Source organism: Pieris brassicae, chromosome 3, assembly GCF_905147105.1.
Source record: "Pieris brassicae chromosome 3, ilPieBrab1.1, whole genome shotgun sequence".
NCBI classification, from domain to species: Eukaryota; Metazoa; Arthropoda; class Insecta; order Lepidoptera; family Pieridae; genus Pieris; species Pieris brassicae.
The window spans coordinates 1,129,239-1,151,839 of record NC_059667.1 but is presented as its reverse complement, the minus strand read 5'-3'; the positions used below and the strand labels follow the sequence as shown (position 1 = coordinate 1,151,839).

The window sequence follows — 22,601 nt, the reverse complement described above, 5'->3', positions numbered from 1 at the left end:
CATTCCATTCCTGTGTTTGGAAACACGTTGAGATTAATTTGACGTATTCTGGCTTATGCTTTATATAGCTAAACGTGCAACCGAGAATGTTATAAAGATAACTATATTTATTTCTATAATATGTACTATACTCTACCACAGGGACAAAACTTTTTTAATCTGTTTTAATCTACTATTTATCAAATTTTATATATTATTAATACTATGTAGGTTAAGAATATTTATTTGTTTAGACATAAAATAAATAAATCGATGTCGCGATGAGAAATCTGAGGCCTAGGCGTCATCAAGAGACTGTATCATCATCATTTGTTAATCGAATAGGCAAGTAGGTGATCAGCCTTCTGTGCCTGAGACGCGCCTTCGACTTTTTGGGTCTAAGACAAGCCAGCAAGCGGTGTTTTCCTTCACCAAAAGACAAAATTTTTGAAGTTATACTTCTTTTGGTGCGTTAGGTAAAAATTATGAGGGTATATTTTTTTCTATTGTTATTGTCGTTTTTTCTACAAACGTAGTATAAGGCGAAAAATAATTATTTTGATAAGATTTTTCTCTTGTTACGCCAAAGAAGTACATCATACTAAGAACGTGTGTGTACAAACGTTTTTTTATCGATATTAAAATCGCAATCGCGATAGGAACATATTCTAGAGAAATATAGTTCGCAGAGTTGTTTTTTTGTGTAAACGGGCAGGAGGCTCACCTGATGAAGTGATACCGCACCTGGACACTCACAATGCCAAAGGGCTCGCAAGTGCGTTGTCGGTTAAGAATTGATAGTCTCTTCAAAGGACCCTAGAAGGACCCTAAGTCGAATAAGTTCAGTGGGCAGTTGGTTCCATAGTGTGGTACGCTCAGTTGTGGAACGACGGACGTCGAGGTGAAACGGATGGTGGTTTAAATTGTCTCCAATATTAGATATTAAATACATAAACAAGCCAGTAAATTGTATGGTCTGATTAGTTAATAATTGATTTCAGGATAGAACCGTATTTACCGTAACCATGGTTACCGTCGTTACCATGGTTACAAAGTTTACATGCGATGAAAATGGAAGCAACGTTTAGTTCTTAATAATATATTAATCTGAATGAACAGTCTATAACATTTGTAGCTCGTAATAAATATTAACATTTAAGCAAATCCAAATTAGGTCATACAAACAAACTCTTGGTTGTTTATATTACGGCATTTGTCCAAATAAATGTAGTCAAATATGGCACACAGCTGGCATAAATGGAAACTTGGTATGTGCGTAATTTTCAAGTCTGTTTTTTTTATTAACAATTTGTACACTATCGCGACATCGTTTGACCTATAATACTCTGAAACAATCTAATCAAGATGTATTATCTCTTATTTTTAATAAAATAAGCTACCATTCCAGTTTACTACAATGCGGTATCTATATACATTTACATCACATACAAAACAATACACACACATAGCAAAACAACAACACAACTATTACAGGTAGAAACTGACATGAAGCCAATCTTTTGTCAGTACACTCAACAATTAAAAACGTTAATGCATTAACTGGCTAAAACATTTTTACTGATTGAAGTTGATGACAGTGCTCAATCAGAAACTGACTTTAGATGGAATACGGATCTGAATGTAGCTCGTACCCTTCAAGTGCTGACGGAATCCAGAGGTAATTTTTCTTCTTTTGGTGAATGTCTTTCCAATACTGTTGGCCGTCAGTCTCGTAAAGTGTGTCTTATCTTGTGCCAGGTGCATCTCTTCCGCAGTTGCAATACCTATCCCGCCTTAACGTTACGAAGGCATGATTTTATCATAATTAATTGAAGTAGGTGGTAGCGCTCGTGGTCCAGATAGAGTTTAATCACAAACTTATAAACAAGACAATACAAGCATTATATATTTATTTTATACACTAAAATATAAATCGGTTATGAACAAATTTTTATTCATTATAAATTACAGTAGATTTTGTACGAGCATTCTTTGGCGATTTCCTAAATCGTCAAGAGTTACGCCCCGAGAGTATAGCCAAACGTAGGCGCTGCTTTCATCGGTTACATTGCATTCATTCTTTACATAACAATTAATAGTTCACATATATTCTATTGTGGTATGAGTGGTTAATATAGAGTATAAATAAAATCCTCTATTATTTTAAGCAATCAGGAACCGTACAGATATCCATTATATATATGGTACAACGAAATAGTAATTACATTAGACAAATGTAAGCATTTTAAAGCTTTTAAAGTCTTTTTGTTTCTTGTGGCTACTTCAATAATCTTTAATGTTACCTACATTAAACGCCATAACAATTCAACGAAACATAAAAGAAATATATGTATATCAATGGGTCGATGTGAATCATCTAAGACTATCTTCACAGCATCTTTGCACATGTTAATGACGTAGAACAAAGATTCAACCAATTGTTCAGCAGATGCGACCGAATACGCCTGTGTTATTATCAACATTATATTTGTTTCGATGCAATTAACGTGAAATTGATGTCTTCATTTTCCGAATTGAAAACCCTAGGCATGCACATGAATGTCGTCGATTGTTGTTGATTCCTCAACAACAAATCTTGCTTTATAACGAATCATGCACGTCTATCAAGCCATGAAGGTTTTCGGGGCTTCTAAACCCGAAGAAAAAATTAGTATATATGTATATATGTATAAATAATAAATTTCTTTCTTATTAGCGTTATATATTTAAATAAATGAATTGTAACTTCGAGTTATGCAGTGAGATACGATCAAGCCCTTCCTAGAAGAGACCGTAATCAAACAAAGGCCAGCGCACGTGTGCTAATATTGACTTTGAATATGGACTTAAAGGTTACAAAAATGCCATACATAATTTTTGGTTTATGACACTGTAATTTAATGTATCGTACATAGAATATCCATACAACATACATATCTTAGTCGCCTTAACTAAATCTTTTATATAAACCCCTTATTTATAATGATATATTTAGACTTAACTTGTATATATATTAATATGTCATAATGTCATAAACGACAGGTCATATGAAAACGCGAGGAAAATATTGAAATGGTACTCTAGAGACAGAAAACGACAAAGAGGCCGACTACACAAAAGATCAATGCACTCAAATTAACAGTAGGCTACAACTGAAGAAGGCTCGCAAAGGCTATCCTTAACATAACCATCTATATATATATAACATTGGGATAAAAGAGGCCTTCGCCAAGAGGCACACTGAACTCCGAGATATAAGCTAAACCATTGTTGAAAAGAGTGTTCATGGAGTTTCTTGCCGGTTCTTCTCCATGAGACCCACTTTTTGGAACCGTGCAACTAGACGTTTCATAAGAGCCTGCAAAGGCCTATTTGAAATAAAAACTTTTGATTTTTATTTTGATACTGTAGTGAAAGATCACAGGGTTTCGGAGTATAAAGGCTTTTTTATTATCATCATAATGTCATAAAGGAAAAATTAAGAGCAACGTAACTTAAAATTACTTTATAACGGTCTTTTCTTTAAATTAAAAACTGCTATAATTTGTATTTACAATTTTCTTAATCTACATAGTTATAATAAAATGCATTTAACTGCATTTCCGCTCTCAGCTGTGATATTTTTGTATGAAAAATTGAATTATGTTACATACGAAAACAGAAAACATCTTGCTAATGAGAGATACAAATGAATTATGACTATCTATAGCGCTAATACATACGTACGCACATTATTCATTCAGCCATTCTTACCATCACACAGCACACACGAATTAGGCTTTAATGTGTTAAATGCATTTAATATTTTTTTCCTTTCGTAAATGTTTGAACCTTTTTGTGTCTTCCATGTTTGGCTTATCTTTGCTATAATTGTTTTTTGTTATATATCATTTATGACGTGTTTTTGTATACTTATAACGAAAATAATATGCCCACAGGTGACGGCATGCTGAAGCACGTAGCGGTCTCACCGCATCGCGCGCGCGCAGACTCCGTCAGTCTCTCATCGTCCGCGTCCTGCTGCAGCCTCGGCAGCCTTGATCATCGCCACGACTCCGTCGGGGACTTGTCTAATCGCACGGTAAGTACCACCCCGAACCACGAACAGCATAACTTTGTGTCCATTGCTATATATACATCTATTACTATATACATTCCGTAACCTCTGGATGTCGTATATCATATGTTACTTAACTACACTTACTGTTATAAAGCAATCACTGACCATCGTACTCGCATTTTACGAATAGTTAATTATTAATTAGCATTATTAAGAACGATGGAACCCTAGGAAGTCGAAGTTAAATAATGAAGGATGCATAGAATGTAGAAACACAAATTTTAAGGTTATATGGGCGAACACATACAAAAGAGTTACATTGCCCGCATTTGTGATGGCAGGTGGGTCAAGAAGACCCTTACTTGGAATGGGACAATGAGAAGAAGAAAGAGAGGACGCCCACCAAAAACTTGGGTAGATGGAATAACGGTGCAGAATTGGAAAATTGTCGCGAGCAATACAGACAACTGAAAGAATTTGAGGAGGTATTCTCTCAGTCGGTGGTCGAGCTCTTGTGTAAAACATAATGACGTGGTAAAAATTGTATATGGGCGAACCAATTGAAATCCTCACTAAGTAAATATTTAGTTAAAGATTGTACCAATAGTCACGAGAGTGAAAAGGACAAAACATTCATAATAATTTTAGTTTGACCTTGGTGAAAGGTTGACCTGCTAGTAACAAAGAGAAATATAGCACTTATCTATTGCCAAGAACGCATTCAACCAACAAATTGCCACCTTTAATGTAAATAATCATATTTAACGAGAATTATTAATTTTATGTACCAACGACAGGACCCACAACATTTAGTTTGACATTCTTTATTTTTTGTTTGTTTTTAACATTTATATAACATACAATACATACACAAAAACAACACAATATACAGAAACATAACAGTAATAGATTAAAATATTTAAAAAAATACTATTGAATTGTCAGTTCAGTCTACGGACAGTTAAAACGTTTGTTAATCTGTGCAGTTCGTTAATAAAATTATATATATCATACATGGTAAGCGCAAACTCTTGAGCACTCTGAGTTTAAATTAAAAGTTATACCTGTGTTTGTATCGAGTTCATAGCTGTGAACTGGTATTTCGTAGGTACCATAGTAAATAGGTATACAACTAAAGAATAATTTTAATAATCGAATATACAATATAAACAGTTTTCCAAACGTACATACTACATAGCAATAATAAAAAAATACTGAAACAAAAAATAAATATCCTTCAAAACTAATGGTAATTTTCTGTTAGTAAAATTTAAATTTTTGTGTTGCAGACAAACATATTTCAAAACATTCTAGTATCTATGGTTTAGTAAATATTATCTGTGGTTGAACTGCGTGTGGTTCTGCAAATACGCTCACCGCTCTTGCAAAATACTAAGCTATTATGGTTTCCTTGCTTTTAGTACTAATGTTTTTTTAATATACTAGAAATCGTTTCCGTTCTGTAAATTGAAAAGAGAGTGCGTTTTCAATATGTTGATATTAAATAATAGTCTTAGTTCTGCTTCTGTTGTGAATCGAGACAAAATTTTGTTTTGAGTCACAGAACATGATAACAACATTACACTCAATGATGTTTTAGTAAAATACAATATGTATATATATATATACACACACACACACATAAGCACATAAAATAACAATAATCAAAAATAGAAATAAATAAAAAAGAATGAGAGATAACAATTTGTTTAAAGAAAAAGGTTTAATTGTGTTACGCGTGTTTGCTGTGGTTGTAATTTGCCCTGGCTCAGCATTATGCTGAGGAGTAGAGTTGTTCCAGAGCGCTGGTCATTCTGCCAGAGACCACAGCAGCTAGTTTACACAATTATATATATATATATATATATATATATATATTTATAAGTTTATCAATGTATAATACGTCCTAAAAACTATTTTTTTTAACAAATTTCACCTTCTTGTTCTCGACAGTTTTTGTCGATGCACTAGTTTTCAGGCAGTTGATGTAAAGTTAGAATATGTTTTATTTATAAACGTTTAAAGAACTTTATCACTCACAAAATTAATAAATTAATATTGAATTTCTAGGCTAATTCTGATGTGAATCTAATGTCCTTTAATTGGATTATACACGCTAATATTTCGAATTATAGGCGGTAATTTAAATGATTGCCTTTAATAAGCTAATTTATTTAATGAATTATTATATAAATTGTTTATTCGTAAAAAAGTATAAGCATAATCAGGTATGCATGTCAAATAAATTATGATAATGTGATTTATCTAATCTAAATGATACAAGAAAATTTACACACATACACATAAATTATATCAACAAATGTCAAAATAGCAGGGAAGAAATTAAATAAAGGCACATTTTAAAATTTAATCACCTCCTTGAAGGCATTACACGGCAGTGATCTATAACTTCTAGAATAAATTAAACGAATGAACAGTTGTAAAGTTTTAAATATAACTAAAATGTTCGCGTTATCGATTGAAATTGATCGTCAATTGTTTGATTAAATGTATATTCGCGTATCTTAATCATATTTAATAAAATTTCGAGTTATTATTGTAACATTAACCTTGCGAAACTTTTAATTACTCACCTTTCTCTGTTCACTTTCGCAGTAATCGCGGGAACTTAATCTTAATGCTTGGGAAATAATCTTTGTGAACTTCCTTTTAAAGCTTAAATGTGATATTAATTACAAATAACGCTGTAAACAATATAAATGGGTACTCTGGCAATATTGCTGGTATAAACGAAAAAGAAACTTCACAGACTACTATGCATAACTATTCTTGACATATATGATCCATATGTCTCACGGATATTGTGTCAAGTCCATAAATAATAAAAAAAACTGTAGAGTGATGTGTTTTTTTTTCCAAATAATGGCTTTAACAAATATGCCTTAAAGGCGCGTTCTATTGTATGGTTAAAATTAAATACATATTTAAACAGTCCATTACTTGGCATAAAAAGGAGAGAGCCAATGAAGTAGAAGAGACTTTTATTAGGAATTTAATAGATGAGAGACCAGTAGAATTAGTCTTTTATTTCTTCAGTCGTGTACTAATATATATATATATATAATATTCCAATAAATTTTATTATTTATTGTGATAATTATTATTAGAAACATATGAATACAAAAACTTATATAAAAAATATATTTTAGTTAAAACACTCCCATTTTTGTCCTTGACAGCTCCCTAAGGTAATGACTACAGGAAGCTGTTGTTATCATTGACAAATATTTGTTCCCGCTATCAGTTATTGAGTGTTAAGCAATTCATATTTACGATAAATATCATAATCTTGTCAAATGATATTCCCACGAATTAGTTGTACATTTGTTAAAATAACATTGTTGTTCCTTCCGCTTTTTATATAGTTTAAATAGTTTTTCAAATTATTGAATTACAAGAGGTTTACTCCCACCCATCTTTTATCATATGATAAATATCACGGATAGTGTTCGGTAATACCTGCAGCTGAGTTTCATCAGACGTCGAGGCAGAATATGAAATTCCACCCGTCACCTCGACGTCCGCCAACTAAGCGTTATTTAAGGCACCACTATGAGGAACCAGCTAGCCACTAATGTTTTTCTGAACCAATTCGACTTAGTGTCCTTCAAGAAAAGAACGTGCCAATTCTCTGGCATCGAGTGTCCACGGTATCACTTGACATCAGAACCTCCAGCCCGTTTGTCCTGTTTTGTATATATACAATATAATATTATATTATAATATAATATTTAAAAAAAAACAAGTATACTGTCTTAAGTGTCTTATTTGTGGACTATGTTTAAACCAACCAGAAGTTCTGATTGAATTTATTTCTAAAAAATCTCGCTTGGAAATTAAACAAGTTATTTATTTATATAGGTTAAACAATAGTTAATCAATACAGAAATTAATTGATTTGTGCGAAGGTCTGCTAATAAACTTTACGCCGCTATATAATAATAGTAAATTATTTGTTTTACGTATTTTATTGGAGGAACCATCAACCGTGCTCGTATTGAAATAAAAAAAAAATCGAATACATTTTTGTTTTGCACTTGTTTCTCAATATCATCCCACGTTCAGCTTTCAGAGTCCATACAGTTCTATAAAACAATGCTATCTCGACAATTTATCGAAATCATAAATTCATGGATAAGTCCAAATTACAGGTAATTAATATTTTTACAATGTGTTACGTCAAACGGTGTTGGGCTAGGTTTAGGCGTGCGACTGTTGGTACTCCATTTGTGTTTGTATTTTTCAGTAAACACTTGTGTGTGAAGGAATATTTGACAAAACATATTGCTAACTTACACGTTTATCATCTATACAATACAGTATTATCTACTTATATAGAACATGATATAGTCCGTAGTGTGCTGATAGATTAAAAATGCATTGTCAAGTGTCTCTCTAACAGCTTTTATACAATTTATGTTTAACATAATTGTCATGTAGTTATATAAATAAATAAAATAAATAATGTGTATTCTTATTATTGTATTACATGAAATGTTTGCATTACTTGAAATGCAGAATCGCATTAATTCGTTTATATATAGTAAATAGACAATCTATCAAAAGATATTTGGTATGAGCGTTTAGCACTTCGTATATCAAACTAGAATGTTAACTTAGTGGGACAACAAAATAGGACTGTGTACGGAAAACTTACGCACTATTATAATAATTAAAATATGCATTTCATTCACATCTTAGTATCATTTAACAAAAATAGATATAAATCCAATTTCTTCCAGTAACTCTTTCGATACCGTCGGCCCCCATGTATTGGTCAGCCCTTGTTCCATTTTCTTTTTGGACTACTCCATTCGTCTACTGTTTTAGTCTGTCATCTGTATTAGGGCTACGTGGCCTACTATATTACCAGAGAAAGAAAATATATATTATTACAGCACGGCTACATACTATCTACATTAATTAATAAGGTCATACTGCACATGACCTCCATAAAGTTTCGCTGGTAAAATATGTAAAAATATGGAAGTTGATATAAAACCCACGTAATATTTCATGAGCCACGGCTTCAACGTATATATTACACTTATAAAGACATTGGGAGGAAACTGGCCTACCCAAATCGATGGTGTCAGTCACAGAAGGTTGATATTTGACTTATAGAACCTACTTGCCTATTAATTATCACGGAACAGATACAGAAATCTGAGCCCCAGAAGGTTGTATTGATATATATTAATTGAAATGTTTACCCTTGTTTTAGACTATTACCTTCCTGGAACATTTTATAGAGGTTAGTCAGCGAACTGGGCCCGTACTTTGTACCTTCCAATAGATATCGCACCATACAAAACGTCATCATCGAGATCGCTTTTTAACATACCTTAAAAAGGGCAGTTGTCGCAGCCCATGAACACCCAGTTTATGTGGCATTTGAAGGAGTTTTATGCTCTTTTTTAAGCGTATCTCCCAAGGAGAAACACTGGGAGTCGATTCTACAAGTCGCTAGTACTAGTAGAATACTTCTATTGGAAGTTACAGAGTTAAGAAAACACTTTGTAAACGGATTGAAGCTATGTATTATTATTATAAACTTATAATTATTTACATAATTTAAAATTTAAAATTTTCCGACGTTTCGCGTGCTTTAAGCTATGTTAACAAAAGACAATACTAGTTACAGAGTGGTTCAATCAATTTTGAATCGTGCCGCAATAATTATCAATTACTTACGTCGAAAAATAAGTTCGTACTCGCATCTAATGCTTTATATGTTAGAATATGAACTTGTAAACATATAGTAGTGTAGAAGCAAGATTTATAGTGTATTGATTAATGAATTCTAGAGTACATTTGAAAGTGTAAAAAATATAATCGTCAAATTTGTTTAACCTATATAGTATAATAATAATTAAAATATTTATTTATGTATTTATTACCACTTCATTGCATTACAATATAAAAATTGAACATAATTAAATGAAAGGAGGGCTTGTCGCTTTCGAGCGATATTTTCCAGGCAACCACTGTGAGAAAAAAGTATGTTGAATTAGATAAGGTAGGCAATAAATGCAAAATTACACATATACTTATTTATTTATTAAGACAAAACTAAACAGGAACAAAAAAACAAACTACATTAAAAAAGGATACATGAAAAATAAAGGCGCACATGTATCACGATGATCTAAGATCAGTCTCACGTCAGTCAGTAGTACAAAAGTTAGTTAAAGGGATACGATGTGGACAGGTAATGTTTGTACAGAAGAAAACTAAAGGAAGATAGAGAAGGAGCTAAGCGAATAGGGACGGGAAGTGAATTCCAAAGCCTAACTGCAGAGACTTAAGGATTCCCAAGAATGCTTTATACAAAGCTATAGAAAAATATATATAATTAGTTATAACAAAATATTAATAACTTAAAAATTTTGGTCCCTCTAGCAATGTTTTTAACGCTGGCACTTTTCAATGAAATGTTTTTAAAGTTACCTCACGTAAAATATTAACGGTTATTCATTGTTCACATAAACCATATTTCCATTCGTAGTACTACGTTACTAGGCGTTGGCCTATGCCATGATAACACTTAGACCGTGCGTTGTATGTGTATTATGATAATTTCTCAATTTATTACACAAGTAGGTGATCAGCGATCAGCTTGATACACGCTGTTCACATATTGGGTGTAAGACAAGTCGGTTTACTCACGATGTTTTCGTTCACCTTTCGAGCGAATGTTAAATGCGCAGAAAATCAAGTCTATTGGTGCACAGCCGGGGATCGAACCTACGACCTCAGCCGAAGCCACTAGGCAAACACTGCTAATTTTTGCTTAAGTCATAATTATTAATTTTATCTAAAAATCCATTTATATTACTTTGTAAATAAGTTGATTAGAAGGTTTTGAAAATATCGCGTACACACTAGCTGTAGCTTATTTTGTTATTAGCAAGTAGTCTTTATAATAATTTCAAAATAAGAATCAATGAGTTTAAAACGTACAGTAGTTCTCACGATATGATCATTGTTCTAAGATAGTTATAATGCTTGGAGAGAGTTTAATTCCCATAACGCGTACACTCTGACCTTTGCATTTCTCTTGGTTATAATAAATATCTAACTATGGCAAAAATTCAAAAGAAAACAAGACTTTGGAAGGAATTTTCTTGACTTCATCGGAACCCTTTGTAAAATCTAATTAACACTTCATAACAATTTTTTTGCAGACACTTACACTTCAATACATTTATATTTCTATAATTCATTATTTTATGTATCTGTGTGCTTTTTTGGCAAAGGCCAGACAATCCTGTCAGCACTGTGCTACTTTGCCATGTGCCAAGCGCACTTCATAATCTTTTTTGGTGCCTCTCCATTACTGACGGTCCTGAGTCCCTGTGTCTTCTGCAGTTGCAATACTCGTCCCGTATTACATGGCGAGCCTTGATTTTTGTACTAACACTCCCTTATATATTTTAGATGTTTAGTGCAATATATTACATTTGCAGTAAATTTTCTTCCTGTATTATATTTGTTCAGAGCAGTGTTGGTCTAGTGGCTTCAGCGTGCCGAGCTCATCCCTGAGGTCGTAGTTTCGATCCCCGGTTGTGCACCAATGGATTTCCTTTCTTGGTGAAGGAAAACATCGTTAGGAGACCGACTTGCCTTAGACCCAAAAAAAAGTCGACGGCGTGCGTCAGGCACAGAAGGCTGATCACCTCCTTGCCTATTCAATTTACGATCACGAAACAGATACAGGAAACTGAGGCAAAGATCTAAAAAGGTTGTACATTTTTTTTATTATATTTGTTCTGTTTGGAACGTGCTTTAAGACTTCTGACATATTTTTTTGTATAATTAATTTTGTTATATTTAACCTAACCTAAAATAATGTAGTTATTCCCAAAAATAATAGTCTGAGAGGCAGGTGTCCGTATACAATGACGGAAGTGCTTCCCTCTTTGCGCGTGATTTGAGTGTATTGATGTACTCTTTACTCGAAAGCAGCTGAATCTATCATTTTTTATCTCTATCGCATGAAATAGTCCACAAGCTCGAGTTTATAGTAACGAGTTTTTTTTTATATATGCCGGAGAAATATCTCCTTCGATATTGACATCGTTATTAACAGGCTTAGTAAGCGTCATGTGTTAAAGTTCGGGAATAAAAGACACGAATAAATATACAATATTTAATTTAAGTGGTTGATATATTTATGAAGGCACCAACGTCTAGTATACAAACCTGATTTATGAACTATCTGACAATGATGCGCCGGCGCAACATGACATCACACTGCGTGACGCAATACGTCAACAACGGTTATGCGGATGGACTTATTATGGGCGACTAGTAGCTAGACAAAATATGCAATTGCTCTGTTATTAATCTTGAATACGATATTATGTATTTTTTACAATATTCTTAACCTTCTTAGTAACAGATTTAATAACTCTTTGAAAAACGAAACCTTAGACATCCTTTATATACGCTTTTAAAAACAAATGAAAGGCAAAAATAAACGTTAATCAATGGTCTAATTACAGTTCAAGAAACATTTCGTAAGAATAGATAACTTATCTATTAGTATTGTTTTTGTAACGATGCACGATGCATTGTCAGGGGTATAGAACGTGTATATTTTAATTACAATGGAGTTTAATTCAACGCATTAAGCGCTGCAAGCTTAATGTACGCGGTGGGTAAAAGCGCTGACTAAACCGTATAATAATCGAAACGGAACTAATCTAAGCGTACGACCAACCAGCCTCCAGAAAATAAACCACTTCTTATATGGAAATTGTTTTACAATAAAACTAACGAAGAGTATTATAACTGAATAAATTTAAAATTAATCAATAAAGATTTCGTTAAAATTTGACGATTATTAAAATGATACTAATGCTAAATTGATTTGCTCCAGTTCAAACAATTTGTACCACTCAAAACCTGGCGATTAAAAAGAGTATGGTATTTTGTATTTTGACGTCCGATGAGAAAAAAATCCTGATGAAACTCAGCTGCAGGTTCGAACAACTTCTCTGAATACTCTCCTCTATTATACATCATATATAAGGTAGTTCGTGCCAGCCAAACCGAAATAAAAATAATTTATATTGCATTCGTATTGGTCCCTATATACGCGGTTATATATAAGATATATATATATATATATATTATTTTGCCAACCTAACCTTCCTCTATCATTGCTGCTTGTTAAGCAATATCAGGTAACAAGATTATGTAACAATTTCTTCTTTAAACAGCTAATAAGTGTTTATATTATCACGTAGGCGATAGTTAACCTAAATGAACTTAAGTGCATCCAAGATGACGTGTACTAAATACACTTAAAATGAAAATATACATGGCACATAGAGTATCTTGGGCTTATTCTCTCTATGTCTCTCTTATTAAGCTTTAAGCTGGATAGCACCGGTGACACTAGAGCTGGTGCTTTCATAGCTCGACGAATAAGTATCCGAATATAGCGAGGAGCGCCAGCATTGAACAAGGATCTTTTAAAAATTTGTTTAAATTTTTTATTTATAAATTTTTAGTTTTTACTATTACTGTGTAGGTTAAGAATATTGTAAATACATTTATATATAAATAGGACACTTATGTTGGTCTAGAAAATAATTTTTCTTTAAAGAACTTCTAATAATGAGATTCCCGATCCCAATATTGAGTCAAGGTCATCAGCTCTGCCTATATTCAGAGAACTACTTCGAATTTTCATACCTAAATGTTGTGATGGGTATCACTGTTGCTATGTGAAGTTGCAGATTAATCGTAAATTCTTAATTTTTATGCCAATATCATATCATAACCATATCAAAATAAAATGTTTGCGTGTACTATTGTACACACGTAAGAAGTGAAACTTCTAACGTTCTACTGTATGCAACTTTACAGAATATTGTTAAAGTTAAATTAGATAAAGTTTAACAAAACGCCTTTATTATCATAGACATGAATACAAATAATACAATTATTTCATTTCACCTTATTACTACTAAGATTATTACAGATTTTCATTAATTGTAATAGAATTATTACTATCTTTATTAATTAATGGCTTCGAATCAAACGTTGTAGGGACTAGAAAAAGATGGGGCGTAATGGAAAAATTAAATTTATTTTTCCAACGCCGATAAAGATGTTTCACTTTAATATCATAGCAAATACCTTCAAATCTGATTCTACTATTGGTAACATTTGAATATAAATCTTTCTATAGATTTTTAAGAATAATGAACGACTCTGAGTACGTACGTACGCAATTTAATGGGTCTATTTGTACTGTTTCTGGGTAATAACTCTATAAATACAATCTATCTGTAATTATGACACTTGTGTCACTCATGGTCGCATCTACGCAATATTGATAAACTTCGACCCTCGGCTTCGTTTGACTGTGAAAGTAAAACTAGGGATGGGAGAGGTCCATATGTTTTACGATAAATATATTTTATATTTAATAAATATTTGTCTCGCTGCCGTACAAAATTGGTAATTGATATTTGGTATATATAATTTCATCACGTGGTAAACAAGACATACAATTTGATAATCAAATAACATTAATACAAGTGTGGAATTATCAATTTAATCACGACATCCGGCGTAATGAGACAAAAAGTAAAAGGTGATTTAACAGCTTACAATTCTGTTCTCATTATCCTGATCCAGTTAATTTTTCTCTTGATGAATACCTTCCTGTGTAACTTTCACTACAATTAAGTTTAATTTCACTAAACATGATTGTTTTAGCTATGCTCTGTTCAATACTGTTTGTCTGGTATTGGTATGTATAGATTTTCGATACACAAAAAAAAAACTATCGCATTTATAATTAAGTTTAAAAAAATTTATAAAAGCTTGCCAATATTTGGCTCACTGGTATGGTACAAAAAAAATAAAAACATTTTTTTATGTGACAAGTACAAACGTGTGCACTTATAGGCAAACATAACACACACGAAGAAAATTAAAAAGCTAAACGAAAATCGATTTTCAAGTGTGAAGGGAGCAAACTATATATTCAGAGCCAGCTCGTTTATTAGAATGCTCAATCTGGACATCGGTGACTTTTGGCCAAAACGCTTTCTTCGGAGAGGAGGGACAAATGGAATGATGTGATGTCTGGGGTGACTTACTTTGACTTAATGTCCTATAACCCCTAGATGGGGCAGAGGGCGTCCACAGTAAGTCTCCATCGCGTTCGGTCTTTAGCCTCGTGTTTCACCTCGGTCCAAGTCTTTCCGGCACTGATGTCTGGGGTAGTACACGAAATATAATTTTTTTAAAAGGTTGTGCAATCAACTTGCATGTTAAGTATCTTAATTGCAAACGATATATGTATTATATATATTATTTACTGCAATTCTCCAATGACAAGCTCTTAAAGTGGCTTAAACTTTTTTTTCAAGATGCCACTGGAGAAAAGTAGTACCACGGTAATACTTTTTGTACGCGCTTGAATTGTAACCTATGCGTAGTTTAGTTATAAAGATGTAAAAATGAACTTTGTTCTATTGATTTAAGGTCCTATTTAAAATGGCAATGAATACGTAAGTGATAGTGTTACAGTACGAATGTTATTAAGTACAAATATAAGAACGAATAAATCGAATATAAATGAAATTTAAATTTTATACAGTTCGTTTAGACCACCGGTCAAAAATTTATGTATTAGACTGAAATCTATGTATTACTTAATAACAACGTCATCGGCGGTTACGACTATCGGTTTTTCTGACCAAATATAGGTAGTCCCTTCTATATATTATATAAGATTTGGGTAAAAAATACCTGTATCTTGGTTCCCAGCTCTTCCATAACAAACTTAAAACAATATTTTTTTGTAAAATACTGTAATGTATAATGTAATATCAATTAATAATAAAAGGATGTTTTACATAATTCAAATTTGGAAATATCGATATTATTATTTAAAACAAAAATGTTTATCGATAAAGTTTACGCATCCTTGGTCACCATCATTGGTCACAGTATGTACCCAACCAAAGGGCATGGGCCCTATATTCTGTGGTCAATTTAGATCAATGAGTGTTTCCATCAGAGCAGGAAGTCACAATGTGGCGCCCGGATATCCACATGTCATTGTTTTCGGTCTCACTATTTATTTTTAAATTGTTTTGTTCCGATTTTGACTACAGCTGTTGTAATATCTGATATCTGTAAAATCTAGTTTCAAGAGCTGTTTCAATATTAAGTTTGACCTTGAAGAGATTCCGACTTGGAGATAATATACTATATCTAGGAGATTTTTATATATTTATTCACAAAAAATCATACATTATCCTTACAGTACTAAACCAAAACGATAATGTCGTGATAAATATAACTTGAAATACACAATATCGCTATCGAACTCTGTGAACATATAAAGATGTCGATAGTCTTGGAGACAACATTCAGGGTCAACATTCAACGTGCCCTAGGTATCGCAAACAACCTTGGCCCGCTTAAAGGTCCATAATAATATTTCTACAGGAATAAAATATTTTTTCCACTCTAACCATTGTCTAGTCAATACAATGCTATTCAATAGGTATTTACAGTAAAGTCAGCTATGTAGGAAGTATAATTCATAAAGGTTACTAACGTAGTTAAACATACATTACGATATAAAATGGAAGCAGATCTATTTAATGACAGTCTCCATCTCTTCAGGCGTAAGATGCTGCAGCCACTATTGATCTATCATAAATTGCAAAGTAGAAAAATATTTCTTAATCATATATTTTTTTCTTTGTAAATATTTAAAAAAGTATTCCTAACCTTTCACTACTATTATGTTTAAGTAAATATCTAAATTGAGTTTAATAAATGCTTCTTCTGTAAATTTCATTATTTCTATTTACTTTTTGCAATATTATGTATGATGAATTTTAAGTACAAAACAGTATTAAATATTTTTTGTTTATTGGTTATCAATACTATAATTTTAAATAACCCAAGACCTTGTGTTTTCTTTGCTCAACGAATAAGTATCGCGAGGAAAAAGTTTCTGTCAGTATTTTAATACACTAAATTTACAAAAAAGGTAGAAAATATATTTTTCAAAACTACGAATTGCCTAGAAACAAAAAGTCAAACAAAAATATAATAAATAAGTTTATTGTCATTTATTTTGATTAAATGTTATGTTATGGTATGTCGTCTTCTCTAGAAGCGTTTGTATGTGTTACGTGTGCGTTTTTAAAATAAATAAAACATAATTTATTTCTTATAAAAAACAATTATGTAGCATCTCAAATCAGTGCTTCGGATATTTAGAGAAATTGATCGAAATTGCATATGTCCGAATCGGTATTGAAAGTTAATGACTACTAGTCCAAGAAGGTTCCAAGAATGCATTTTTTCGATTGTGCTAACATATGTAGAGGCAACCTAGTTCCATGAACTCGAACAAGATCGTGTCTTGATTTGAAGTGGTTGCCGCGTTCCATTTTTAAAAGTTACGTTTAATATGTATACCTGAACATTTCCTTGTACTCAGACATAATATAACATTCTAATGGTCCATACATAATCGTGATTTACGTTTAATGTATGTTTATGTGGTTTCCATATTCAGGACGAAATTAGGATATTATAACGGATTTCCTTGTATATTTACCAGAAATTCACGTCACCTACGACCTTGCCTACCTTTCAAATCCGCCTTCTGCAATGGCGCTAGCGTATAAAATTCCTTACGAATTGTTTTGATTTTTCAAAACAAAATAAGTAGATTGATATAAAATACATTTTTATGTACAATAGTAGGAACTAAATACATGTTTTAGTCTGATTAAAATTAACCAATGAAAAGAAAAAAAAGCAATTGAAAATTTAATATTTTTAATGTATGATTACAAATAAACGTTATTTTAATTATAATTATTGTTATAATAACAGTGTAGCGGCCTAGTCTTTAAGCTATGTGCTTCAGCTCTCTGTATCTGTTCCGTAATCACTTCTAAGGCAAGTGAACCTTCTGTGCCTAACCGACACCGTCGACCTTTTGGGTCTAACTCCGGTTTCCTCACGATGTTTTGCCTTCACCGAAATAACGTAAAAGAAAGTCCATTTGTGCACAGCCGGGGCTCGAATGATGAGAGTCGCACGCTGAAGCCACTACTTACTATATAGACGATATAATTTATTGTAAAAAAAAATGAATTCAAATTGAATATTTATTTTCCTTTAAATAGTTTGAAAATCTTTTTCAAAATGTTCTTTGTTAACGTATGAGTTTTCGTCGCCAATTGTTTGACTTTTGAGGCAAGTTTTGAAAAAACAGTTTTGCGTCGCTTCATACGCCGTGTCCAATGTTCACACTTATACCCATCAGCTATGTAATAAAATTGGGCTGAAAAAGACATTTTTAATTTTTAATCCAATCTTGACTTGAGAATAAAGATTTTTTTCACAGAACAAAAACAAATGAACAGGCCTTATGTTAAGTGATACCACCACGACATGATAGTGATATGGCCACGGACAATCAATGCTAGAGGACTCGGGAGTGCGTTCCCAGCCTTTTAAGTATTTTACGGTCTTATATAGAAGAAAATAAATACTTCAGTGGGCAGTGGGTTTTAGTAGAATGTTACGAATATTTGAGCGCGTTCAACCAAAACCAAACACTTTATGAAATTTGTATATATTTTTATAATATAGGGCATACGAAGTTACGGAAGTTTTCATATAGAAGGGCAAACGGGCAGAAGCCTTACCTGATAAGTGATAAGCTCATGTACACACAGACTACCCAGAAAGAAGACGCAGAAGGCAGACGAAGGATAGGGTTCTGGGTGGTCTGAGTCCAACTGGACGTCCACTGTAAATAACTTACTGTGTTCTTTATTCTTCCGCTGACAGTTATTATACATCATCTCACAAATGCTATGAAATGATTCAAAGTAATAAGTCCCAAGGTTGTACGCGCAAACCTGATGGTGTTGAGTCCTGTGAACAACAAAACTTTTACAGTATTATGTATTAACGATTTCAAGGGTACTTCAAGTTAAGAGCGTACCAATTCTTGAAAAGCCAGCAACGCACTTGCGAGACTTTTGACAATGTGAGTCTCCATGGGCGGTGAGCCTCCTACCCGTTTGCTTGCTATTACATAAAAAGGATATAGTTTTCGGTAGACCGTAGTCTATAGCTCACAAGAATTAAAATCATTTTTGAGATAGGATCGCAATGATAATAGGAAGGAGTTTTAGAACTAATAAGGAATATAAGAGATAGAGAACGTGAGCATCACGTCGCTGACGAATAGGTAACCAGCCAGGCCGCTTATGGAACGCAGATGTGGTCCTACTTGGACCAAATATAAAACGGATGCAGAAATTTTGGACACGATCCAGTTAACAAGGCAATTGCTCAGATCAGAAGAGCAGGAATCAGCATAGTCTAGCAAAAACATAAGGACAGATTGTACCAGTGATGCTTTAGAGTTAAAGAGAAGAAAAGTGACACAATCCTTTCTAGCCATCTGCATTTGTTACAATCATAAAAGAGTCGTTTTCCTTTCCAAGATTAAAAATCAAGCAATATAAAAGCATTAATCTAATTTGAATGACAATTAGATAAAAAATCACATGAGAACTTAAGAAGGCGCCATAATAGATCCAGGCAAATTCCCTACAAGTAACCCGCAATATCGCAGCATATAACTGACAAGGGTAGTGTTTGAAGAAGTCGCATGGGTCCGCCAAGAATTATATACATTGTAAATACATAATTATTTAAGGAAGCAAATAAATAATGGAGTTGCTGAAATTGTCTACCGAGTTAACGTCACAGTGTTATTGTAAATCCGACACAATCTTTTATATGATATAGGAGGCACGGGCAGGAGGCTCATCTGATGTTAAGTGATACCGCCGCCCATGGACACTTGCACTGCCAGAAGGCTAGCGAGCGCGCTGCCGGCCTTTAAAAGTGTTAAGATACCATGACACTAAACTTAGTGTCGATTGCTTCTTCATGACTTGATTGGCACTTACATAGATCTTGAGCATCGTATGTAATCAGCATAGCAGTCTTTGTGAATGCTTTTCAAGTGCGGAGGCAGCTCATCATAGTTGACACCTTCGAAGATGAACGCAGGCTTGTCCGCCTCATGAGAACTGTTTGTGAGGCGTGGGAAGTTTGCTGACTTTTTGGTGGTTGTTTCTGTCTTCTTACCTTGACCGTGTATGGAGGATACTGGAACATTTAATCATTTGTCACCTTCCAGCCTCTACTACTTTTGTCAATCTAATAGGCAAGAAGGTGACCAACTCCCGTGCCTAAGACTAGTCGTAGACTTTTTGGGTCTAATCCAGTTTCATCAAGATGTTTTCCTTCAAAATTCGAGCAAATGTTAAAAGCGCACGTAGAAAGTCCATTGGTGACCAGTCGGGGATCGAACTTACGACCTCAAGGATGAAAGTCGCATGCTGGAGCCACTAGGCCAACACTGCTTTAACTAACTACTAAACTCCATTCATTCGAAGAATAAAAGTGACTTACAGAATAAAAGTATATATATTGAAATTATCAATACGTTTTCAGCCATCTTAGAAGCGATATTGAATGCGAAGATTTAATTGAAACAAGACAAATGCAATTAACTGATAAGCCATATCATTAAACGGACAAGTGTTTTAGTGTCTTGAAAAGGAACTACATTTCAAACACAGTTTTGTTTTTATTCAAAGGTAATCACAGATTTATAGTAACGGTGGTTGTGGGGGGTAAGAAAGTATGAAGGACGATGCCGGGCCAGCAGCATCTATCGTGAAGTTAATACGCTACAAATACATAGGGATACTGACCCATACTGGCAAGCTGGACCCAGTTTCCCCCTGGTCAAGAAACCGATGATGTCTTTGCTGTGCCAAGATCCATCGTACTTCATAAATAGCTATTTGGGCTCATGGCTTGATTGCCCGACTGCGTGGGATGGGCAATCACATTGCCGTGTTTACGAATGCTGGTGGTGTCGTTACGTTTAAGTGCAGAGTAGAGACAGCACACCATGGCCTTCAAAACTAGAAGCTTCCAGCGCTCTCTGTCCTGCCACAGATCCACTCCGCCGGCCCTAGTACCATAATAGCATTACCAGGTTCATATATTCCAGTCCAGTCCAGGTATTTTACATTTACGGTATTTATTTAAAAATATATATACATATACTCTAAAATATGTTTTATCTAAAGTCAAGTTCATAGAAAAGACATGTCACAAGCGGCCTCGTTGATACTACAATCGATATTCCTGGAAAAGATATCCAAGGCGCCTTCAACGTTGTTAATTTTAACAAAAATTCTTTGTGTACCAATTATCAGTAGGAATTAAAAAAGTTTGGTATAACGGCTTTGTCTCGCTTCAGTGTTATGCTATTTTTAAATTCAAGATGCCTTTATAGTTGGACAGTATTTATACAATAAGTTTTGATAACTATTATAAATAACTTAATTGTAATTATTATGATAATTAATATGACATTGAATGCCTATTGTGCTGAATTATTATTATTCATTACGTCTTTTAAAGGTACTCATACAGCCCGCGTCGAAAATGACTAAATTCTCAAAAAATAAATAAATTTACAAAATATAAATTAAAAACACAAAGGCGAATTTAAAACGCTTTAAAATACCAAATCTACTGCCCTTTACCCCAAATAGGGGTAATATTACCTAATATTTAAAATTAACAATTGACCGTGGTTATGCAAGATAGTTTCCTGTTGTAATAGAAAACAGAAAGTACAAATCTTTTAAGAAGCGCCAATGAACGTGCTTTTAACATTAGGAATCAAAAATTCCAAACTGTTCTGTGACAGGTAGCGCTTGCCCTGATCGAAATACGTTAAAAATAACTAAAACATCAAACAGACATTCATACAATAGATTGCCCATATCCCATAAGAAATCTAGCGCAACACGATAGAAAAATGAAAAACGGTGATAATTCGACCTATAGCTAAATTAAAAAAAAGAACGGTTCACAATAACGTTGACACGGTGGATTCTCTTTCTGATCTTTACAGATTAAGAGTTAAGCAAACAACGCAGCTGAAGGGTATACATGTCTTGACGGTCCAATGGTTACGATAAGTACCGAACAAATTATAGGATTGAACATACCAGAGACAAACTTCAAAGAATGTTCAACAAAAGAGAATGAATATTATTTAAACAAAGCGGTCGAAAGGGTACAGCATTCACTGTGTTTCTCTTTAGTTTTCACTCCATTTAACGAGCTCCAAGACGCAAAGTTAATAACTACACGTGCGAAATGCGTGCATATGTTTTGCCTTTCAGGTCAAGACAGACCACATGGGAATTTCTGTTAATTGGCCAGATTTAAATACACACGGAATGTGTACGTATATAAGGACGCACTGTTTGTGTTGAATTAAGTAAGAACATGCCGGCAACACGGCGAGGCTATTGCCAATGTGAGTTTCCATCACATTGGCAATAGCCTCTTAACATCAAATGAGTCCATAAAAAAATGAGAATCGTCTCCAATTAAATTAAATGGAATTTGTCTCAGTCTG

General features: G+C 33.4%; 2 protein-coding genes across 2 annotated transcripts in view; one reads left to right on the top strand and one right to left on the bottom strand.

The window, feature by feature from the left end:
- LOC123707541 overlaps window positions 1-22,601 on the top strand; it is a 58,056-nt gene that overhangs the window by 21,038 nt on the left and 14,417 nt on the right. Inside the window, exon 2 of the mRNA XM_045657662.1 lies at window positions 3,918-4,060. Coding sequence (XP_045513618.1) covers window positions 3,926-4,060 — 135 coding nt within the window. The 5' untranslated portion in view covers window positions 3,918-3,925. The remainder of the gene's footprint in view (window positions 1-3,917; window positions 4,061-22,601) is intronic.
- LOC123707542 lies at window positions 17,917-20,678 on the bottom strand. Its single transcript, XM_045657664.1, has 4 exons — window positions 20,564-20,678; window positions 20,056-20,257; window positions 18,894-19,006; window positions 17,917-18,407 (listed from the first exon to the last, which is right to left on the bottom strand). Exons 1-4 carry the CDS (start codon window positions 20,607-20,609, stop codon window positions 18,232-18,234), a joined length of 537 nt encoding a protein of 178 aa, XP_045513620.1. The 5' UTR covers window positions 20,610-20,678; the 3' UTR covers window positions 17,917-18,231.

What these genes read in the sequence shown, in the direction of transcription:
- LOC123707542 (XM_045657664.1), bottom strand. Translation starts at nt 20,609, where the DNA reads ATGGCTGAAAACGTATTGATAATTTCAATATATATACTTTTATTCT. An exon ending in ATACGATGCTCAAGATCTAT is followed by an intron (nt 19,007 to 20,055) that starts GTAAGTGCCAAT and finishes TGTTGTTCACAG; the next exon opens with GACTCAACACCATCAGGTTT. An exon ending in GCGGAAGAATAAAGAACACA is followed by an intron (nt 18,408 to 18,893) that starts GTAAGTTATTTA and finishes TGTCTTTTTCAG; the next exon opens with CCCAATTTTATTACATAGCT.